The sequence below is a fragment of the Microcaecilia unicolor genome, chromosome 8 (assembly GCF_901765095.1).
Source record: "Microcaecilia unicolor chromosome 8, aMicUni1.1, whole genome shotgun sequence".
In the NCBI taxonomy this organism is placed as follows: Eukaryota; Metazoa; Chordata; class Amphibia; order Gymnophiona; family Siphonopidae; genus Microcaecilia; species Microcaecilia unicolor.
This window is the reverse complement of record NC_044038.1, coordinates 132,133,196-132,155,916: the sequence shown is the minus strand read 5'-3', so window position 1 is coordinate 132,155,916 and position 22,721 is coordinate 132,133,196. Positions and strand designations below refer to the sequence as shown.

Below are 22,721 nucleotides of genomic sequence, written 5' to 3'. Positions count from 1 at the left end.
TTTTTGCATCGCCACTCACCCGCTCTTAAGGAGGAACTGTGCATTATATTCCTTTTCAAATTTCAATTAACCAGGATTTCCAGGTTTACTGGCCATTTTGAATACAGTAAAATGGAAACAGATGTAAAATTAGTGTAAAATATATGAAATACGTGTGCACACAACAATAAATATTAAAACTTGCAAAAATAAAACTTTTTTTTTCACCAGTGTCGTCGCTTTCTTGTGTTGGGTACCAATTAAATATTACTCAGCCCTCAGTCAGGAACCAGCAACTTCTTTGATTAATTTATTGTTAGCTACTACTCTATCTTAAACCAAATGCCGACAAGCAGCAGCAGTAGGCAAGACCCTCAACCAGGACTGGGTAAGCAAGCAAGGCAGGAGAGCTGTAGACAGGCAAAGCTGGAACAACCGAACTGGAACCACAGGACTAGAACTACAGCAGTAGGCAGGCAGGGAATAAGCAGGACAGAGCAACTGGTATTCACCTGTGCTTGACCACCATTCCCCAGGGGTTGAGCCCCCAGGTGCAGGCGGCCGGCAGGACTTACTGGACCTAGCTTGCAGACAGACTAGACCGACAGGATACTAAACAAGCTTGACTAACACAGGGTTCGGGACTACTGAGGATACGGGATTCTCACACAGGGAATAAGATACAGAACAAGCTTGACAGAAAACAGGGTTAGGGTTCAAAACAGGAGTGCCCACAGGCACCCGGACAAGAACAAAGCATACAGGTAAGACACAAGACAAGGCAGAACTGCTCCTAACAGCACCAGAAGGGTAAAGCAGGGAAGCCACAAGGGTAAAGCAGAGAAGCTCAAACAAGCAGACAGAAGTGCTCCTAAACACACAGCAAGACCGAAGTGCTCCTAACAGCACCAAAAGGGTAAAGCAGGGAAGCTCAAACAAGCAGACAGAAGTGCTCCTAACAGCACAAGAAGACAGAAGTGCTCCTATCAGCACCAAACACTAACCTGGACCTTTGGCGTTTGCAAAGGCCAAGCAGAAAGTTTCCAGGTGGCTAATAAGCCCATCAGCAGCTGAGGCTCAGCTGCAGCAATCTCAAGGCAGCTTAAGGGTGAGGCTAGCTGCCAAACTTCCAAGCAGGGCTAAAATATCTGGACCGGACTGAAAAGAGAGTCTGGAAAGTCTATGGCAGCCACCGGTTCTGGCCACCAGAGGACGAGAGGAGCACAAACCAAAAAAAAAGTCACAATCGTGACAATTCTATTCTCCACACTTGCCAGATCTGGTTGGTCATGCTTGGTATGATGCCAGAAAATCATTACACGTAGTCCATGAACCAGTCAGATCGTACTCTGTTACGCAATCTTATGACACTGTTCTGAACATGGCTTCTTCCAAACTTCAGTGGATCTGCAGCCACATGAAGAGTGATTGATTGGTAAAAAAAATTTCACTAACACAGAATGGGTATTAGTAGTGTCTGCAAATACTTTTGAATTATTGAGCAGTCTTGAGAGGATAAATTTGTCTTCCAAGTCGTCATTTGACAGTTGTATTTTAAATACAAAAAGATATTGGTTCACGGGGATGACATAATGGAGTAAAGCAGAAGGTGTGGAAGTGCAGGTGGAGGATCCTTACACCATGCGGTATATAGGCTCATGCACTAAATGGCTCTCTCCTTCTGTACTAACTTGATCCACGGCATTTTATTTCATGCAAAGCAAAGATCAGGGTTCTGCTCTGCTACTTTTACAATGCAGTTATTGTTAGTGAAACCTGAATCGTGATCAGCAGAGAAAGTAAATGCATTCTCCCTTCGAGTAGTTCCACAGGAACACTGCCAGAAAACCACAGGGTCCAGATTAATTGGAAGTGGTGCATTATGCCGCTGTCCTAGAGACTGTGCTGTGCCCTCTTTCATGTGCATCAAGAGCCTCTGAAATTTAGAAGCACCAAGACTTTATTACATAAGGACATCTTGTTTGAGGCCTGTTTTCCCTAAAGGGTGGCATGGAGTGTAAGCACATCAGATCTTTAAACCTGTTTGATTCCTGCTTGGAGATGCATTGTCTGCTTTTCTGTTCTTAAGTATCCTGGGATGTATCCCATCTGACCCTAAAGTTTAGTCTACTTTCAGATTTTCAATTTGTTTATGAGTAGAGAGGTGTGGTAGCCATGTTAGTGCATTTTTAAAGGTAATCAATAGAAATAAAACTAAAACATGGAAAAGAAAATAAGATGATACCTTTTTTATTGGGCATAACAATACATTTCTTGATTAGCTTTCGAAGGTTGCCCTCTTCGTCAGATCAGAAATAAGCAAATGTTGGTAGATGACAGTATATATAAGTGAAACATCAAAGCATAAGTACATAAGTAATGCCATAATGGGAAAAGACCAAAGGTCCGTCAAGCCCAGCATCCTGTCCCCGACATCGGCCAATCCAGGTCAAGGGCACCTGGCAAGCTACCCAAACGTACAAACATTTTATACAAGTTATTCCCGAAATTGTGGATTTTTCCCAAGTCCATTTAGTAGCGGTCTATGGACTTGTCCTTTAGGAAACCGTCCAACCCCTTTTTAAACTCTGCCAAGCTAACAGCCTTCACTACGTTCTCCGGCAACGAATTCCAGAGTTTAATTACGCGTTGGGTGAAGAAAAATTTTCTCCTATTTGTTTTCAATTTACTACACTGTAGTTTCATCGCGTGCCCCCTAGTCCTAGTATTTTTGGAAAGCGTGAACAGACGCTTCACATCCATCTTCAACTGCTAGAGAAAACACAGCTGCCAAATTGATCTGTATCCTGGGACAGTTCAGCAGAATCTCCTCTGCACTGAAGGAGCTACATTGGCTACCTGTTACACAATGCATTAGATTTAAAATACTTTGTGTGGTCTTCAAGACTCTTCTTGGTCCTAATGCAGAGGGCATGATGGACCTGCTGGTAATCCCTTTCACTTTGAGAAACCTCTGCTACTGGCAAATTCTGACCCTAAGTTATCCTTCACCAAAAATATCAGGCTAAAGTCTACTCTTGAAAAATCATTCTCTTTTCAGGGGGCATGTCAATGGAACACACTCCTCTTGGCCCTGAAGACACAACCCGCTTACATACTCTTTAGGAATCTGCTTAAAACTCACTTATATGACACTTAATTACATGATTATATTATATCCCCTAACCTTCCCTCAACTCCTCCCCCAATGATGCAACCCCCTCCGAACCACCCTTGGAAACCCCCCTCTACTAGCAATGTGACAGTCTAACAGGATGGGGGTGGATAGGTGAAAGACAGGAAGAGTCGGGTGGAGACAGGATGGTGACAAAGCAGTACAATTTTATCGTTTGTAATGGGCTAGAAAACCCAGATCTTTGTGAAGTCAGAATGATTAAATATTTTGACACCCACCAAACAGAACAACAAAGATCTGCCAGGCAGACTCAGAGTAGCGAGTGTGATTCTTTCCTACCCTACAGAGGCCACTAGACCACCCTTCAAGGTAGGACTGGGGAAGGCGGTAGCAGGTAACTGGGTAGAGCTTCTGGGACCTCAGGCATTGCCTGCTTGTCCAGATGGTCAGTCTGCCTCTGGTAAGCACACATTTCTGATTGTGACATGATGATTGAGGACAGAAGATTCCTGTCTTATCTGGTTTGTGTCCTGTGATTGGATATTGATGATTTTCGATTAGTAGAGTTCTATCCTATTTGGTTTATAATGTAGGGATATTCAGTGCTGGGTTGTAATTAAGGGGTGGGAATGTGCTAAATATTTTTAATTGTAACTCGCTTTGAGCTAAGTTGGTGAGGCTTGTCGTCAAATAATGTAAAGTGTGTGCCTGGGCCAGAGGATAAAATAGTGTAATTGCAGTGTAGGTCCAAGTTAAAAAGTAATAAATAGAAATAAAATAAAACAAAGAAAGGAAAATAAGATAATTCAAGTTTTTTTGGACTAAGTAAGTATATTTTTTGACAAGTTTTCGAAGGCCTGACCTGAAGAAGAGGCCTCTGCATTTTAAAACTTGTCAACTTAGTCCAAAGGTACCACCTCATTTTCCTGTCCCTTCTTTTGTTTTGATTTATTTCAATTTAATGCCTGGGCCAAAAGGCTGTGAATGGGACCTACCAGCTGAAGACGGAAGGAAAGACGAGGAGAAAGATCTGGCCAGCCACATACGAAGGGCCAGTTGCTTATTACATGCTGGCAAGTTGGGCTGGGGCTGGAGATGAAGCAAACCAGCACAGAAAACCAATACTATGGAGGTGATTCCACAACTGCCTACAATGGTGGAAAACACACATGCAGTTTCACTTTGAAAACTGTCCCACAACAATCCCTATACACATTAACACTTGCTAATCTGTACAGACGCTTTTAATCTTCTCTTCATTTTGAAAATTCAAAAAGCTATGTACTTCCAAACCTTACCCTAAACCTCACCCCCAGGAGTATCTTCCCCTGTAGCAGATAAAAATACATGCAAAATGATACTAAGCACATACTTTCCACAGATATATAAGGCAGGTGATTTTATAAATGCCTATGTCCTTGGGTAATGCACTGTTTTAAAATTGCCATTTATGTAAAGAGAGATGTATTAGATATAGATTATATATGTGCATTGTGTGTGTGCATGCTTGCTGTGTACACCCATAGGCCAACACATACATATATATATAGATTTTACTCAAACTGTATGTAAACTCTATCTTGCAGCTGAATCGCAGTGATAGTGAGAGCTCGGCCCTCTCCAGAAAGCCGCCTTTTGTCCGGAATGCCACAGAGAGGCAAAGTGTAAGAGTGAAACGTGTAAGCAGGCTTTTATTTTATTCTATTATGCCATATTTATTGTACTGAAAAAAAAACCAAGTAAACTCCCTTTTACCATCTGTATAAAGAGGCTTATCTATGTAGAAGACCAGGAAATGACTAATTCAATGGCTTACCTTGACACATCCTCCGCCCAGTATTAATGATTGATCGGGACTTCTGAATTACATAAGAAGAAGCCATGAACACAGCACCATTTTGCTGGAGTTCTGTTTCTCCATGTACCATTTCTAAGCCTCCTGGGGTCTTGTAGTCCTGTTTGTTCAATGAGAAAAGCAGGATGATAGATCGCAGCTTGCTCTAGATTGATTTTAAATGCCTTATGGGTGCAGCATTTTCTCATGGTTCAAAGCACCATCTAGTAGGGTTTTAGACCTGAAGGCCCATTTTACATAGAATTCAGACATCCAGGTTGAGATGTCCTCAATTCCAGCTGTATTTTACAAGCTGCTCTGCAGCATGCTGAGCCTTTTGTAAAACATGTATAAGGACATGCAGGAGTGCAGACACAGCATGCATGGCAGGAACAGCTATTCCCCAAATTACATATGGGAAAAATAAGCACCACAAACCCAGAAACTTCCATAAGGAAGCGGCAATTTTGCAACTCCACATTTAAGTAGTGCCACTTCCACGTGTACCTGTCCCATTTTACAAACATAGACATGTCTAAGTTCCACCAATTAAGTAGTGAGGGTACACTTTTTAATAGTCTTCATTTTGGAGATGGAAATAACAGGGGATACGAAGAATTTCTCCCATAATACCTTCTGTAAAGCTTTGGCCAAATCAAGCACTTAAAAAAAAATCTGTGCGTGGCATTTTGATGATGTAAAACCCATCAGGGAAATATTTTCCCATAAACATGTGTTCTGCTTGTTAAATGGGGAATACACGGGTAGAATTTTGTCCTGCCCCCATTACACCCTGTTGAAATCTCTGCATGCTTCAGATCTCCATATCTACAAAGCAGTTTTCTGAAATCATCATTTACACATGAATGCAGTCTACGTGTGTCGATGCCATTATTTACATGTGGAGATGATTCTAAAATAACCCCCTTAATTACTCAAGTTTTTCCAGATCCAAGTGCAGGTGAACTGTAATTATGTTTGTGCCCCTGAGTTTGATCTGGAAAATTGCGGATACATTGAGCCTATCAGATCACAGCTTGAACAGAATCTTCACTGGCTGAGTTACAATGAACAGATTTTCCTCTCGGAACTAGTGCTGAATCCTCTCCGCCAAAGCTCAAAATGCTCAGACAAGGATTGAATTGGCGCAGAATTAAGTTACTGTATATACTTAAATATAAACCAATAATTATGGGCCAAAATACCCCACCAAAAATAGCAAGTCTTCTCCCATGCTGTCCGGCATTCCTTCTCTTCTCCCCCTGTTGTCCAGAAACTTCTCCCCTCTACCGTGGTGTCCAGGAATTCTTCCCTTTTCCTTCCCTCTCCCATGGTGTCCCTCTTCTGCTGCCACCTCCCCCTGAACCAAAAGAGCTCCCACTTTTGCCCTGACCCTGAACAGAGGAAGTCCCCTCCCAGACCCACCCGTAGGCGTCCCTTCCAGGTGGTCTAGTGGGGGAGCAGCAATCCCCACTCACTCCTGCCCATGCTGTCTTCATTACTCAAAATGGCAGCTGTGACTTCCAGTGGCAGTCTCGCAAGATTGCCCCTGGAGGTCATGACAGCCATTTTGGGAATGGAGCCAGCAAGGGCAGGAATGTCCTGCCCTTACCAGTTCCAGTCTCTAAATGGCTGCTGCAACCTCCAGCAACAATCTCATGAGACTGCCACTGAAAGTCACGACAGCCATTTTGACTGAGGAAGATGGCATGGGCAGGAGTGAATGGGGATCACTCTTCTCTGATTCTCCACTAGACCACCAAGGCCATATGGTGGGCTAGGGGAGGCCTTCTAGGAGAGGAGGAGGGAGGACAAGAGCTCTTTTGGTTCGGGGGGGGGGGGAGTTATGGAGGAGGGACACCATTGGGGGCAGGAAGGGAAAGGGAAGAATTTGTAGACACCACAGGGGAGGGGGAAGGAGAAGAATGCTTGAATTTAAACCGTCGGTTTATATTCAAATTAACATGTTTCCCCGCTTTTTTTAATGAACTTTATTTTGAATACAAAAACAGTATAGATATATAATCCATCAATAACACGTTTTACATCTTATAGTTATCCCCCCCTTCCCACCCCTCCCCCTTCATTATCCTATAGGTCTCCTGTGTGTGTTATTTATATGATTAATACTTCCATTCTGGGTGGACCCGGGTGTACAAATTGAGTCTATAGCACTGGTACCACTAACTGTGGGGTATCTAATTCGATCCCTGCCTGGGCTCTCCAGATCTTATAGTTGTCCCATACCTTAATGAACTGAATCATCCGGCCATTCTTCATCGCCGTTAGGTAAGCCCAATGCATTGTTCCCCTTGACAAAGTCTTCCCCCATTTTGTCTTATGTCCCTCTTTCTCCTGCTCTACCCATCCTTTCTTGCTACCAACCTCTCTTCCTATCTCTTCCCTGACATCCTCCTTTCATTTCTTGTACTCTCTCCTTCAATTGAGATAGGTACATGATGGCATTGTGTGTGTGACTGTGGACATGCAAGGTTCTCTTTCCCTGTACTTTCACTCCGTGTCCCTCACCGTTCCCTATGCCAATTCCCCTCCTGCCTGCCATTCCCCCATGGACTGTCTTTCTCCTTCTCTTCCCGTTGCCTTCCTACTTTGCACCCATCACTCTTGGGCCTTACCTGGAGATGATAATTGTACCATGGATTGGAGTGGGAGTGGTTCCCTTCTGCTCCTGCCCGTCTGGCTCTGAACCAACAAAATTGCTTCTATGACTCCTAGTGGTAGTCTCACATTGCTACCACTAGGTGTCAGCCTTTCATATAAGGAGACATATACCTCCAGATTCTATAAAGTGCAACTTAAGTTGTATGTGCAAATCCAGTCATATTCAGGATTTGCATATGCGACTTAATTAGTTAACAAGCCAAACAGCGCTGATAATTGCCACTTATCAATTATGGACTCTAACTAGCATTAATAGAATTTATGTCCAGAACTGTCTAAGCATATTCTATAATGTGATGTTCGTAAATTGTAAGTTGCATAGTTGAAAAGGGGGCTTGGCCATGGGCATGGAATGGGCGGGTCATGGGCTTCTAAAATATGTGCGTGGTTATAGAATTCACCCAGTCTGCGCGTAATTTAGGCATTGGCATTTGCATCAAGTGTTACTTGGCGCAACTACCTGCAACTAAATTTAGTCACATGGATGGGAGTTTGACATATTCTATAAACTGCGCAGAAATTTAGCTTATTCTATAAAGTATGCCTAAATTTAGGTGTACTTGATAGAATACGCCTAGGCGTATTTCTTTTTGGCACTGATTATGTTTTTTAGGCATGATTATATAGAATCTAGACCATAACGAGGAGAAGAACAACTGGGTAAAGTCAAGATCAAACAAGGAAACTTACAACTGCTGTTTGTACTGTTGATGCTACCACTATCAAATATAGGGGTCTATTTGCGAAGCTGTGGCAAAAGGGGGTCTGCGCTGGTCTATTAGATTGTAAGCTCTTTGAGCAGGGACTGTCTTGCTTCTATGTTTGTGCAGCGCTGCGTATGCCTTGTAGCGCTATAGAAATGCTAAATAGTAGTAGTAGTTTGCCATTTGATACATATAATCCACTTTATGTATAACTTTAACAAGTGGAGGAGCCAATTGTTGCTTCCAGGCCGCAGCTATTGTAATCTTAGCTGCTCCTAAAATCATGGAGGCCAAACTATGTAATGACACGGATATGCCTGGAGGGCAAAACTGCAACAAGCATTGATCCACTGTTTTCGGGTATTCTCTGCCCAAGATCTGCTGCATCAGTTTAAGTAAGTCCTGCCAGTAAATTTGTATCTTTGGGCAGGACCACCTGTTTCCCCGCTTTTTAAGGAAACAATGTTACCTTGGTTTATGCTTGGATGGGTTTATATTTGAGTATGTACAGTATTTGAAATCTGCATATTTCAGCTCAAGAGGAGGGATAGTGAGAACAAGGAAATAAATTTGATAAATTAAAAAAATACTGGGGGGGGGGGATGGAGGAGGAGAAGAAAAGCTGGAGGCTACTAATTTTAAAATATTATGTGTATAACAGATAGAACAGGCTGTGCTCTCTGGAGAGATTTCTAAAGACTTGAAGATAATGAGAGGAAGTAGATTTGAGAAGGAGAATATTATTGAATTCTAAATTATGCAGCTTCATACAATTCAGCCAGTAGGAACATTTAACCGAATATTCAATAGAATTTATGTTTAGTGGTGGCCAACAAATATATGAATCCTTTATCCATGAATTTTTAGAAGCACCAGTGCTACAAGAAATGCTCACATTCTGCCCTTGGACTGTCCGGATAATGCCACAGGAAATTCTCACAGACTGCCCTGGGACTGTCCGGATAGTGCCGCAGGAAGTTTTCACAGACTGCCCAGGGAAAGTCCAGATAGTACTGTCAGAAATTCTCACAGACTGCCCTGGGACTGTCCGAATATTGCTGCCAGAAATTCTCAGACAGCCCTGAGAGTGTTCGGATAGTGCTGAGATGGTGTGGGTATTCTGCCTCAGTCTATGGGTAGCTGGCGATTATTCAGCCTCTGACTCATTTTATCCATACAGCTCTATAGAAAGTAGCTGGATATCGTCAGCTCTCCATGTAAAAAGAATAGCCATACTGGGTCAGACCAATGGTCCATCTAGCCCAGTATCCTGTTTTCCAAATAGTGGCCAAGCCAGGTCACAAGTACCTGGCAGAAACCCAAATCATGGCAACACTCCATACTACAAATCCCAGAGTAAGCAGTTGCTTCCCATGTCTGTGTGAATAGCAGACTATGGACTTTTCCTCTAGGAATTTGTCCAAACCTTTTTTAAACCCAGATACACTAACTACCACATCCTCCAGCTAAGAGATCCAGAGCTAGCTTAATTATTTGTTGTGTGAAAAAAATACTTCCTCCGCTTTGTTTTAAAAGTATTTTACATGTAACTTCCTCGAATGTCCCCTAGTCTTTGTACCTTTGTAGCGAGTAACAAATCGATTTGCTTCTACTCATTCTATACCACTCAGGATTTTGTAGACCTCAATTATATCTCCCCTCATCTGTCTCTTTTCCAAGCTGAAGAGTCCTAACCTCTTTAGCCTTGCCTCATATGAGAGGAGTTCCATCCCCATGTACGAGAGGAGTGCTCACTGCTGTATACCTAGATCCACACACTATCACTTCTGCAGATCACAGGAGTGAGCATACCTTCAGATAGTTAACTGGCATTTAAAAAAAAAACAAAAAAAAAGTGGAGTTTGAATAATGATCAAATTATTTTTTAGCAAAATTGGTTAGTAATATACAGAGTACACCATGACAGTGTGCCATTGTATTAGAGCTAAAGAAGAAAAAGCCATGACCCCCCCCCCCCCCCACACACACACATGTATATATATGTATATATAAATCTGTTACCACCCCTCTCGGCTGGACTGTAGTGATGTGCTCCCAGATACCTGATGGTTGTAGTCGTGGCGAATATCCAGGGAACACACACTCACAGCCGAGGGAGTGGAACAAATAAACTAACCTCGTCCTTTACTCTCAAAGAATAAAGGAGGAAAAGAAGCTAAATTTAGGATTGGTTCCTGAACTGGAAGAACAGCACCTTCAGATATACAAATTATCTTTTTCTTTATTGAATACAAATGCAAGCAAATTTTCATTCAAATAAAATCAAATTCACAATTAGTGTGAGGCTTAATAGAACTGCAATAACATATTCAACATTGAAATGTAGAACTACATGTATACACTTAACTTTGTCTGTTTCACCTAAAAAGGCAGAAAATAACCTTTTCAGATAAGTATTTAAATTGTCTTTTATCAAAATCAGATATTTGTGGTTATTCTCTTTCCTGATGTAAAATTTGGTCTCTTTGTGTGCACTATTGGTGTTTTTGCAGGGATCTCATGGATTTTTAATATCTGATGGTCTGTTCCTTTGTTTTCCCTTAAAATGTTGTGAAAAAAATAATATATTCTGTTCAACACCCTTGGCAATGTCACTTAGCTGTAGTTGAATTTACTTAGATGATGTCTTTCTTGCATTGGAGCTCATCTGGAAATCCTTCAGCTGATGATCTACAGAATTCTTCTTCCTAAAACCTCACTTATAAAGAAAATAAATGGAGGCAAAGCCCTTAAAACTCCCTGCTTGTCCAGGAACTGACTCCACTCTGGTGACAATCAGTTCTCAATACTGTGGCCACACTCTCTAATTGAAATAAAATAAGTTAAAGGTTTTCTCACTACAAAACCTATTTCTCACTGTTCCCTGTTCTAAAATCCAGCAGGCTTCACACGCATTCAGAGATCTCACACAGTAACCCATTCCATATTCAAATGGTGATTCAACATTGCATCTCACAGACTTCACATATAAACATAACATTTCCCTGCACAGCTATCAGATCAATCTGGAGAATACAGCATACTCATACAAAAACAGTGCTGGATTTTCTTTAATCTGCAGTCTGATTCCAAACCCTGTACTGAACTCAGAACTCTCACCAACAACACACCTTTCCCACAGACACAGCTTAATGGCTTCTTTTTCCAAATATCAACTTCACTTCTCAGTCCTTCCCCTGTGTCATACTTAAAATCCTTACACACTTTTTCCTGACAGCCTTATAGGTTTTCTCATGTAGTACAATTCCCACCACAAATCAAAAGCCTCTCTCACCCTAAAATGGTAAATCACTTATCTCTGGAAATTCAGGGCTATACTGGAACATTCACACTCACCTCAGCTCACTTTCAATATCAAAGTACCCTTTTTCAATGTCACTTATTTCACTTTAAACTCATAAAATATACTTTTATTCCTCTTACTTTACACAGACACACACCATACGTTTCTCTCCCAGTCATTCCCTTCTCTGGTCTTCAGTTCACTCAGCCGCAGAGTTGCCAGGTGGAAAATTTTTTCCCCACCCAATCCAGCCTAAAAACAGCCCAAAACCCGCCCAAACTCAAACCCCACCCTGACACCCCCACCCCCGCGTCATCGACCCCGCCCCCACCGTCATCGGCCCCGCCTCCCCCGTCACAGGCCCCGCCTCCCTCGTCATCGGCCCCGCCTCCCCGACATCGGCCCCGCCCAGAACGTCAGTAACCCCGCCCAAAACGTCACTAACCCCGCCCCCCGCGGCCGAAAAACCCGCCGGAAAACCGCCCAAAATAAAAAAAAAAAGCCCAAAAAACCGCAACCCGCCACGGGCAAAAATTTCCCGCGGCGGGTCGCGGAAAAGCGCCCAATTGGGCGGTAAAACCGCCCACCTGGCAACACTGCTCAGCCGTCTCCCTGGCAACTCACCCCCACTAGAGGAACACCTGACATCACTCAACCAATCAGCTTGTCAGATAAAGACTGTTTTTTTTTCCTCTGATCTTTTTAGAATCTCCCTCCCCCATAGAAGTAAATGCAAAACTTCCTATACAGAAAATTTCAAAGTTAATTTTAACCTGACTTGTACCCAAAACAGCAAGTGCAATCCCCACTTAATCATGGTTTATTTCTTGAAAAATAAAACCATATTTAAGAAACATCTCACACTTTCTTCAGCTAACTCTATTAACAATTCCCAAACTAAACTTTAAACCTTTTCCAGCCAGCAACATTCACCAAAACCCTGGAACAGCCCCCCCCAGAGCCCCAGGCAAAAACATTTAATATATGTTACCAGATATTACATATATATGTAATTTTCCATATCTTTGACCTTTTCTACCAAACACAAAATGTGATGAATACTATTCATGTTTCTAGCCTTCTTCTGCAAAGCCATTTGGCACGGAACATCTCCTCCGCACATCTCTGGACCTGGAGCTAGACTTACAGGCCACCCGGACGTGGCACAGTCAGCTGACGCAAGAGATTTCCATGCTGAAAGAGCTGAAGGAACAGCTGGAGCAAGCACAACGTCAGGGGGAGAGCGAACTGCCTCGCTCCATGAAGGATAATGATGGGCTGAATCTGCTGCTACAGCATGTGGAGAAACAGGTGAGACCTGGTTTTTGAAGGGAATAGAGAAAAGGGAGAAGCAGTAAAGAAATGCTGAACAGAGAGGGAGTACTGGGACAGAAACACAGAGGGGTGATGCTACATTAAGAGGAAAGGAAGAGGAGATTGTGGAAATGTCGCACATGACTAGAGGGGAAGGGAAAAGAGAGGGAGGAGCTGCCTGGGCTCTTCGGACGGTCACTGATCGGTCAATACTGAAAGCAATTTAAACAGACAGGACAGGCTCCTGCCCACTTAAATCACGTTCTGTGGGCCAGCCACGATATTCAGCTGAATTTTGACTCTAACCATCCATTTTTAAAGTGGGCTGGAGAGTGGCGTTCCAAGGGTGGAGTCAGGAAGGAGCTGACAGCTAGGTGGGTGTCGGTGTCCACTTTGCTAAGCGACCAAATAGGATTACATAAACAGCAGTCCTAACTTTGGTCACTTCGCCATGCGGGTGCTGGCAATGAATATCTCATAGGGCAGAGGAGGGTAGTAGTATAAAAGCAGGAAGAGGCCTTAACCAACCTCCTATTTAGGGTATCGGTCCTGTGAGCTGTGTGACAGTATTGCTTAATTTTTTTTTTGTAATTTATTTATTTTCAATATACATTTGAAAGTATAGCTTACTATGGAAAATAGTCCCATTAAGGAAACAAAGGGACTGTCCTTCTATGTTAAATTGTACAGCTACCCTAGTAGCGCTTTAGAAATGTCAAGTAGTAGTAGTAGTAGTAGTAAAGGTTAAAAAAGAAATTAAACAACTAAAACATTTCAAGCAAAATAAGGACCCCTCTGATAGGAAATAAAGTGGGGGGGAAGAGATCCAGGACAGCTTATGTAAAAGAAAACAGGAAACAAAAAAATCTTCCTGAACAGGATTAAACAGTCATAAATTCAGTGTGCTTCAAATCAACCTAACCAGACGTCAGTTGAATTACCCAAGGCTTAGCTTTGGAGTCCAGAAATGTTTTTGTTCTGGATTGTAAAAAAGAACATTTACAAGGAAATCAAATAAGAAAAGGGCCTTTTTACAAAGGCATGCTAAAAAGTGGTCTATGCTACTTTTAGCAAGTGATTTTCCCACATGTTCAGGCCACCTCTTAGTGCATCTGCCAAAAATCCAAATTTCAGCAATAATGGCCAGGTGCTAAGTCCAAAATTACCACCTGGCCATTTACCACATGAACCCTTACCATCTTTACTTGGTAGTAAGGGCTCATCCATTAACCCCATGGTAATCAGGCAATGTGCAGCAATTTGGCTGCACTGCCAATTACCACCGGGAATGCCCTCTGTGGTAGAAAATTATTTTCTACTGCAGGAAACTGCGTGCCAGCTTCGGAACTACTGCCAGGCTCCTGCGCTACCCACACGGTAACCTTACCATGCCTTTGTAAAAGGGCCCCTTAATGCCCAAAGCATAACATTACATCTTTTCTCTTACTTTAAATTCTAAAGATGCTTGTTTTGTAGTCAGAAGGTAAATTTGTTCCGTAATGTTGCAGATGAGGAGGAAGGCTTTCTCCAATTAAATCATTGTGTTGGCTATGGAGGCAACGTTCTTTTTGAAGTTCCCCTACAAATATATATTCCTCCTTTTACAAAGCCGCACTAGCAGCTGCCAGTATGGTAATACCGACACAGCCCATTCAAAGTGAATGGGCTGTGTCGGCATTGCCAAGTGGCAGCTGCTAGTGTGGCTTTGTAAAAGGGGGGGATAATTAGCTACACAGAAGTACATTTTTAATGATCCAGTTCAACTAGACAAGTTTCTTAAAGATAAGTGATTTTAATGATTAAGGTTTTCATATCCTACATCCAATAAGGTTTGGACATAAGTTGTATACTGTAGCATTGTGTTTATAGCCTATTATGGCTAATGTTTCTTCTAAATTGCTTTCTCTTTTTTTTCTTTCCTTGCTGCTCTCCCATGCTTTTGATGTGGACTGGTAGTGAGATGTAAAATTTGGTTTTCTTTTCATTTATTTCTTGTACTTGTTACAGCCGGTTTTTCTTTATTTTTCATAGTTTTTGCTAGATATATAAGAGCTGAAATTATTATAAGAAACAAAGAAATTGGAAAAAAAAATCTGGAAGAAAAGAAACAAATAAAAAATAAATTATGGAGCACATCAAGGTTGAAAACTTATTTTAAGAAACTATGTAAGGCAAAATAAGGGGTATGTTTACTAAGGTGCGTTAGCATTTTTAACAAGCCCAAAGAAATGTATAGGCGCATTAAACGCTAACGCGCCTATACATTTCTATGGGCACATTAGCGTTTAACGTGCATTAACAACGCTAACGCGCCTGTAGTGCACCTTAGTAAACATAGGCGTAAATTGTTGAATACAAAAATGTGTATGTACATTATCAGGCTAATATTATTTATAAAAATGTATATATATCCTCTCCTTGGCATCACAAAACACCAATCAAGATGGTGTACAATCATAAAACATTAAAGGGCCTTTATACAAAGCTGCGGCAAAAAGTGGCCTTAGTGCACCCAACGTTGGTGTTTCCTGCGCGCTATGGCCACTTCTTGCTGCAGCCAGAAAATGGCCAAGTTCCCATTTTCTCATTTAATGGCCTTGTACTAAAGTTGCCATTAGCGCACAGCCATTAACAAAAATTAGTGCCACCTGTTTTGTAGACTTAAGGGCTCATGCACTGATCCTGGGCTAATCACATCCCCATGGCTAAAATATTAAAAATATTTTGTAGCACGTGGGTAGCATGCGCACATATGCAGCTTACCACTGGATGCCTCAGTGCACCCCACGGCATGTCATTTTAAGCTGCAGTAAGCCTCTTCTTAGATCACATTGCTTAAAAGCTTTTAAATACCAAGAGGGCACATCCTGCCAAAAAAGGCAAATTGTGTCATTCACTAGCCTTCTGGAGCAGGTATGTTTGTAGTTGACTCACGACATTTAGCACCCTGTTTACTAAGCCGTACTAGAGGTGCATTAGCGTTTTTAGCGCGCACTAACATGTAGATGCCCATAATAGTCTTATGGGCGTCTACATGGTTAGTGCACGCTAAAAACGTTAGCGCACCTTGGTAAACAGGGCCCTTAGGAAACAACCTTATGCAGTTTGAGGTAATGTGTGCCACAATTTCGGGCCAGTCACCTGGAAGGTCAAGGAATAGAGGCTTAGGAGACTGATCATTTGAAAACTTGGGGTTCCAAGCAAATATTTGTTAGCAGATCTTAAATTTCATAGATGGAGCCTCATTTTTTAAACTTTAAAAATCAATGTTTAGACCTTAAATTGAAACCTCAAAGAAATCAGGAGCCAGAAAAATGAAGCCAAAACAGTGTGATATGATCAGATTTGGAAGCCACAGAGTTCTGTGCCACTTGTGAAGCCTGAAGGAATTAAGATGGAAGCCCAATGAGCAGTGCATTGCAATAATCAAAATAAGGAAGAATAGTTCATTGAAGAACTGACTAAAAATTAACTAAATATAGCAAATCTTACAGTCTATGAAGTAGTATAATTTAAAAAAAAGTTTGTATATTTCAAATTTTCATAAAGATAATGTAGAATCAAGCAAAACTCCCAACTAACGAATTTCCTTAAGAATTGGAATAGTACAACCATCTAAAGATAAATTTGAGGGGCAACATGCAGGATTAGTTTGGGTTAAAGGTAAAACTTGGGTTTTTGCAACATTCACTTGGGATGTTAGCAGATACCCAATTCTGAATAAGGTTAACAGAACGTGTCAGATGTTTCAATGTTGATTTTCATTCACTTGGGATTTTAGCAGATACCCAATTTTGAATAAGTTTAACAGAATGTGTCAGATGTTTCAATGTTGATTTTCAACAGTAGTTTTCTCGGGGAAGAAGCTGTAGGTCATATATCCCAGTCACAAGAAGAATCTGAGATTTCAAGTAGGGAGACATCATTCAGCCTCACATCAGCACCCAGGGTCTTTACAAAATGTCTAGCAGTAGTCGTAGCATCACTATGCAGACTGGGAATGCACGTTTCCCTACCTGGATGACTGGCAGGTTAAGAGCACAGCACAATAAGTTGCAAAGGAATCAATGTACAGAACCACCTCAGACTATCCCAGCAACTGGAGTTCAACAGAGCCCTACTGTGCATGACTCAGGCCAGTGCTTTCCTTTAAAGGCCAGCACTTTCCTTCAAACCCAGCAAATAGAGGCTCTCACCTCTGTGGTTCAGGAGGTTCAACAGAGTCAACAGGTATCAGCTCAGCAGACATTGAGATTGATAGGCCACATGACCTCTACTATCTATTCATACACATGGCATGCCTCAGTGGACCCTATCTTCTCAGTTGACTCAGGCCATAGGGATCTCATCACTGTCCTGCCTTCCCTTAGCCCATCTCTTGTCTTGGTGGCTAATTCTTAGCAATTTGGACAAGGGACTCCCATTCCAAATGCCTCAACCCCACAAGATACTGATGGCAGGTAGGGAGCTCATCTAGATGGGCTGCACATCCAGGGCCAGTGTTCTGCTTAAGAGAGGCAACATCAAATCAATCTTCTAGAGCTCAGAGTTATATAGAACACTTTGAAAGTTTTCAGAGTTCAGCTGATGAAACAAATCATATTGATATAAACAATCAGGACTATGTCAACAAACAGGGAGGTATGGGTTCATATCTCCCATATCAGGAAACATTTAGTACTCCTGCCAGAATTCTGTGCGACTGCTCAGCGCAGAATTTATCAGTGACGAAGAATTTACTTTTTCCATGCGGGAACGGAGACCGTGGTAAAGGCTGGCTGGCTGCCCCATCCCCCGAGCCTATGTGGGTCCTCCCTGGGCCTATCTTAACATGTCCTGGTAGTCTAGTGGCCTCTTAGGGGGCAGGAAAGACCCCTACTCTTTCCTTCCCACTGCTGCTGCCCTTTGCCAGTACCACTGCTTCTTCAAAATGGCCACAGAGACTTCAAGCAGCAATCTCATGAGGCTGCCGCAGGAAGTCTAAGAAGTGGTGGTACTGACAAGAGTTGCAGAAGTGAGCAAGAAAGAGTGGGGTTCTTGCCTGCCCAAAGGGGTACTCCTGATGTGCGCCTCTGCAGCTCCTCCCATGCAGGACCGGTGAGTGCGGGGGAGGGGGACTGGAAAAAGATGATTGGTATCTGTGTACAGGGAGGGAAGGAGAGAGAGAGGAGGGGGCCTGGAAAAAATAAATATGGATGATATCTGTACAGGGAGGGAGGCTGTAAGATGGGTAAAGTGTACAGGGAGGGAGGAGGGGGCTGTAAGGTGGGTGAAGTGTGGGTGCATGGGGGAAGGGATGGAAAATAAATATGGATGGTATCTGTACGGGGGGGGGGGGGCTGTAAGATGAAGTGTGGGTGCAGGGAGAGGGGGACTAGGAACAAAGGTGGATGGCTGTTGGTACAAAAATATTGTTTTTTAAAAAATTAGCCAAATTTGTAGAATTTCAAATTTTTTGGCACAGAATTCTGGCAGGAGTAATTTAGGATGCGGAGATGGGCCATCTCCCGCAGGGAAAAACAACTGTCTGATGGATAGACTAAGTCAGGTCACGTAGCCGCAGGAGTGCTCCTTGAATATGGGTGCTGTCCGGAAGATCTTTCAAGAGTGGAGCACCCCCTTGGTGGATCTTTTTGCAACTCACCTGAACAACAAAGTCCCTTACTTTTGCTCCAGAACGGGGTCACATTGGATAACTTTCTCCTAAATTGAGGGATGGGTCTTCTGTGCGTGCATCCTCCAATGCCTCCCATCGAAAGTACTCTCCTGAAACTCAAACAAGACCAAGGAACCATGTTTCTCATTGCATCATACTAGCCATGACAGATATGATTCCCTTTTCTTCTGAAGCTAGCCTCGGAAGATGTGTGGAGACTGGACTGCTTTCTGACTCTCATCACTCAGAACAAGGGGTTGTTCTTTCATACCAACCTCCAGTCCCTGGCCTTCATGGCTTGGATGTTGAGAGGTAAGAAGTTGACTCCTTAAACTTACCAGAGGGGGGTGTCTTAGGTTCTGCTTGCTTCCAGGAGAGACTCTGCTAGGAGGTCATATGTTTCAAGTGGAAGAGGTTTGCTATCTGGTCTCAGGAAAAGGCCCTATCCCCTTTTTTCTTGTTCTACACATTCTGCATATGTCTGAGTCAGGTCTTAAGACCAACTCTGTATGGGTTCACCTCAATGCAACTGGAGCCTATCACTGAGGGTAAAACTGTCTCTGCTCAGCCTTTAGTTGTTTGCTACGTGAGGGGCTTGCTTTTATTAAAACCTCCCATCAAGCCTCTCATAGTGTCATGAGATCTCAATGCAGAAATGTAGATTGCAACCACAATGAAGAAATGTTTTAATCAGACCTAAGATAGAGCCTGATATGTTTTGGAATCATGCTTATTCTAAACTTAAGAAAACTATTGGAACTCTTCAATTTCTGGTACTCTACATCTATTGGCGCCTTTGACCCCCCCCTAAGAAAATAATTAAAACCAAATCCTCCCCTTGGTATTCTTCATGTCTTCAATCACTAAAAATTGACTAAACATGCGGGAACAGAGACCGTGGTAAAGGCTGGCTGGCCGCCCCATCCCCCGAGCCTATGTGGGTCCTCCCTGGGCCTATCTTAACATGTCCTGGTGGTCTAGTGGTAGTCATGTTTTTATGGGTGGGAAAATGTGGGATATAAATGCTCTAAATAAATAAATAAAATAATAATGTCACTGTTTAGAGAGAAAATGGCAAAAATCAGGTGAAACTAGATAGAAAATAAGTGGAAACAGAAGGTGAACTTATATAAACGTATTAAATAATGCTTGAAAATTAGAGCCTCCAGATCAACGACAGCTGTTCAAACTCTTTAGAGATCAAGCAGCTGTTAGGGAGTCATCGTAACTTATGGAACAGCCTGAAGCAACTAGATCTGCTACTTTTATTTAAAGAGAAAATTACCTCTATATAACAAGTCTACTTTTGATTTAGTCACTGAAGATGAGATCAGATCTCTACTTCGGAAATTTTCAAATCAACTTGTCCTTTGGACTGTTGTCCCACTTTTCTTATGAAAAACCCTCCACATTTTATTCTTAATTGGGTTATCTATTTTCTGAATTAGAATTATCTCATCCATCAAAGGGGGAAAGTATCCAACTTTGATGGATGAGATAATCCTAATCCCAATCTCCAGATCAACTAAATTGAATATGGCAGAGCCAATAAGATTCCATTTTCACCAAATTATTGGAGTCTGTAGTGGGATAACAATTATCCAAATTTCTACAGAAACTTGAAATATTGCACATCTCTGTTTGGCTTCTGAAGCCTGCACAGTATCGAGTCTTTATTGATATTGGTCTCTGAAGCAAAAAAAGTCCATAAGTATGGGTAAATCAGACAATTCTATTACAATTCGATATCTCAGCAGCATTTGATACTGTTGACCCGTGGCATTCTGCTACATACTTTAAATGAATTAGGAATTTTAGAAGTTGTAATCAATGTTAGTAGACCTTACATAGTAAGAAAATATGGAAGATTCTCATATAAGTAGAAATCTTTATGTGAAGTACACCAGGGCTCACCACTTTCACCACTACACTTTAATGTTTTCATGCGCTTTTTGAGTATGATTAAGGCCTATTTTCCTATGCTGCTGACATATACCTACTGATAACAACAACCTTTCACATTATAAACTTAGTCATCAGAAGATGTCTGGCTGTATAACTAAAATTAATGAGTGTGCCTTGTCCCAAATGCTAAAGTTGAACACTGCAAAAACCAATATACTGTGGTTTGGCAAAGTTCTTGAGTGACTGCCGAAGACAGTTTTACTAGATTCGGATGAAATCTTGCCAGTAAGCCAAAATCTTGGGAGTAACTCTGAATCAGCCTTTATCTTTTGATCTTCAAGTAAATGTCATACGCAGAAAAGTGATTCTGACTCTTAAGCATGTTAGAATAATTTGGGCTTATTTCTACGAAAATCATTTTGCATTACTAGTTCAAGAATTGGTGTTATTACATTTGGATTTTTGCAACACTAGGACCTGGAGGAAGTTTCAACTACTACAGAATACAATTGCTAAATTAATATTTAAAACAAACAAACAAGGGTTACTCTGTTAACTCCACTATTCATTTCTCTCCATTGGTTGCCTGTTCGAGCCCGGGTGGACATTAAATTAGCATAGTTTTTTTTATATGGCTTTGCATCTACTCTTCTTTCTAACCTGGTTATTTTTCTACAAAACACATGTTCAGATCTGCAGACCCATTTTATTGAATTATCCTTCATTTATTTATTATTTTTAAAATTTATTTATTGGGATTTATTAACTGCCTTTATAAAGAGATTCACCCAAGGTGGTGTACAATAAGTACAGTTTAAAATAAAATTATAATTTTGTTAGCATAACAGTAAAATAACCAAGAGTAAACAAATACAATAAGTGAGAAACTTGAAAACAGTACATTGAAACCTAATAACAGAACTACCATGAAACAGTATAAAAGTATACACATTTAACAGAACTGGAATTCAAATACTAGAGATATAATACAATGTTAGCATAATACTAATGATTCATCTAATAAGCATGCATTAGAACATTCAACTAACATAGATATGATGCTAAAGATTTTCTACAATATGGCTTACCGTAGAGCTGAAGGACCAAGAGCATATATATTATGGGAACAAGATGCGTGGTACAGAATCAGTTGGAATAATTTGATGGTTAGTTAAACTCAAGGCAAGGTCCTTGTATAGTTAAGCAAGAGATAAGGAACTGATCTAAGTTACAGTGTATGTAGCAAGCTAGTCCAGATACAGAAGGAGTGTATAGTCAGTCACCCTATTTATTAAAGGCTTGAGAGAAGAGTCAGGCTTTCACCTGTTTCCTGAATTAGAGGTAGTCTCAAGTTACATGTTGATCCATCATATACAAAGTTTAACAGTAGAATGGTATGGCTCTTGCATCCTAAGTCCCTTCCTAACATAGCGTCAGAGTTCCATCTCAACCAGTGAATTGTTCTGCCAACATTTTTCCCCAAACCCAGATGCCCATCGAGGTGAAAGCGCAGTGCACACTCTGGACTGCAACAGAACCTTGGCTTTCTTTTTGGAGTGGGCTAAAGCCTGTACAAAGTCCACCCAACTTTTTGTATCTTTTGATCCCAAGAGAATGCCATCCGTAAACACACTATCAAATTGGCTTGTAGAGAGATTGCATCTCCTTTTCTTATGCCTAGGCTGGGCTGTCTCTGGAGGGTCTTGTCACAGCTCACAATGTCCAAGCCCTGGCTGCATCAGTAGTCCACCTGAGATCAGCCTCTGTAGAGGATATTTGAAGGGGTGCAGCCTGGACCTCAGTCCATACATTAACCTCTCACTACTTTCTGGAACAAGATTCCCGAAGTGACAGCTGATTTGGTCAGACGGGCCTTCAAAATTTATTCGGGGTCTAGAATCGGACTCCAACCCCCAGCTCTATTTGTTTTCAGTTCCAAGGCTGTTTGTTCCTTACTTGATTACAGCTTCAGGCCTTGATTGTTGCAGGCTTCTTGTTCCTTTTTTTTAAATTTCAGTCAGCCTGGTAGTTAAGGATTTCCATCACTCAGAATATCTGCATCCTGTTTGTCTTCATAGAAAGCAAAGTTACTCACCTGTAGCAGATGTTCTCCAAGGACAGAAGGATGCATATTCTGACTGTCCACCCTCCTCCACTTGGAATTGTATTCTATCAGCTATATTATTAGACTCATCTGGTCCTGCAAG

At 41.8% G+C, this 22,721-nt stretch overlaps 1 protein-coding gene across 2 annotated transcripts in view; it reads left to right on the top strand.

Moving 5' to 3' along the window:
- Window positions 1-22,721, top strand: part of WWC1 (WW and C2 domain containing 1) — a 439,489-nt gene that overhangs the window by 400,012 nt on the left and 16,756 nt on the right. For both annotated transcript variants that reach the window (XM_030211705.1, XM_030211704.1), the window contains exons 20-21: window positions 4,702-4,794; window positions 12,717-12,950. In XM_030211705.1, the coding sequence (XP_030067565.1) occupies window positions 4,702-4,794; window positions 12,717-12,950 (327 nt within the window). The remainder of the gene's footprint in view (window positions 1-4,701; window positions 4,795-12,716; window positions 12,951-22,721) is intronic.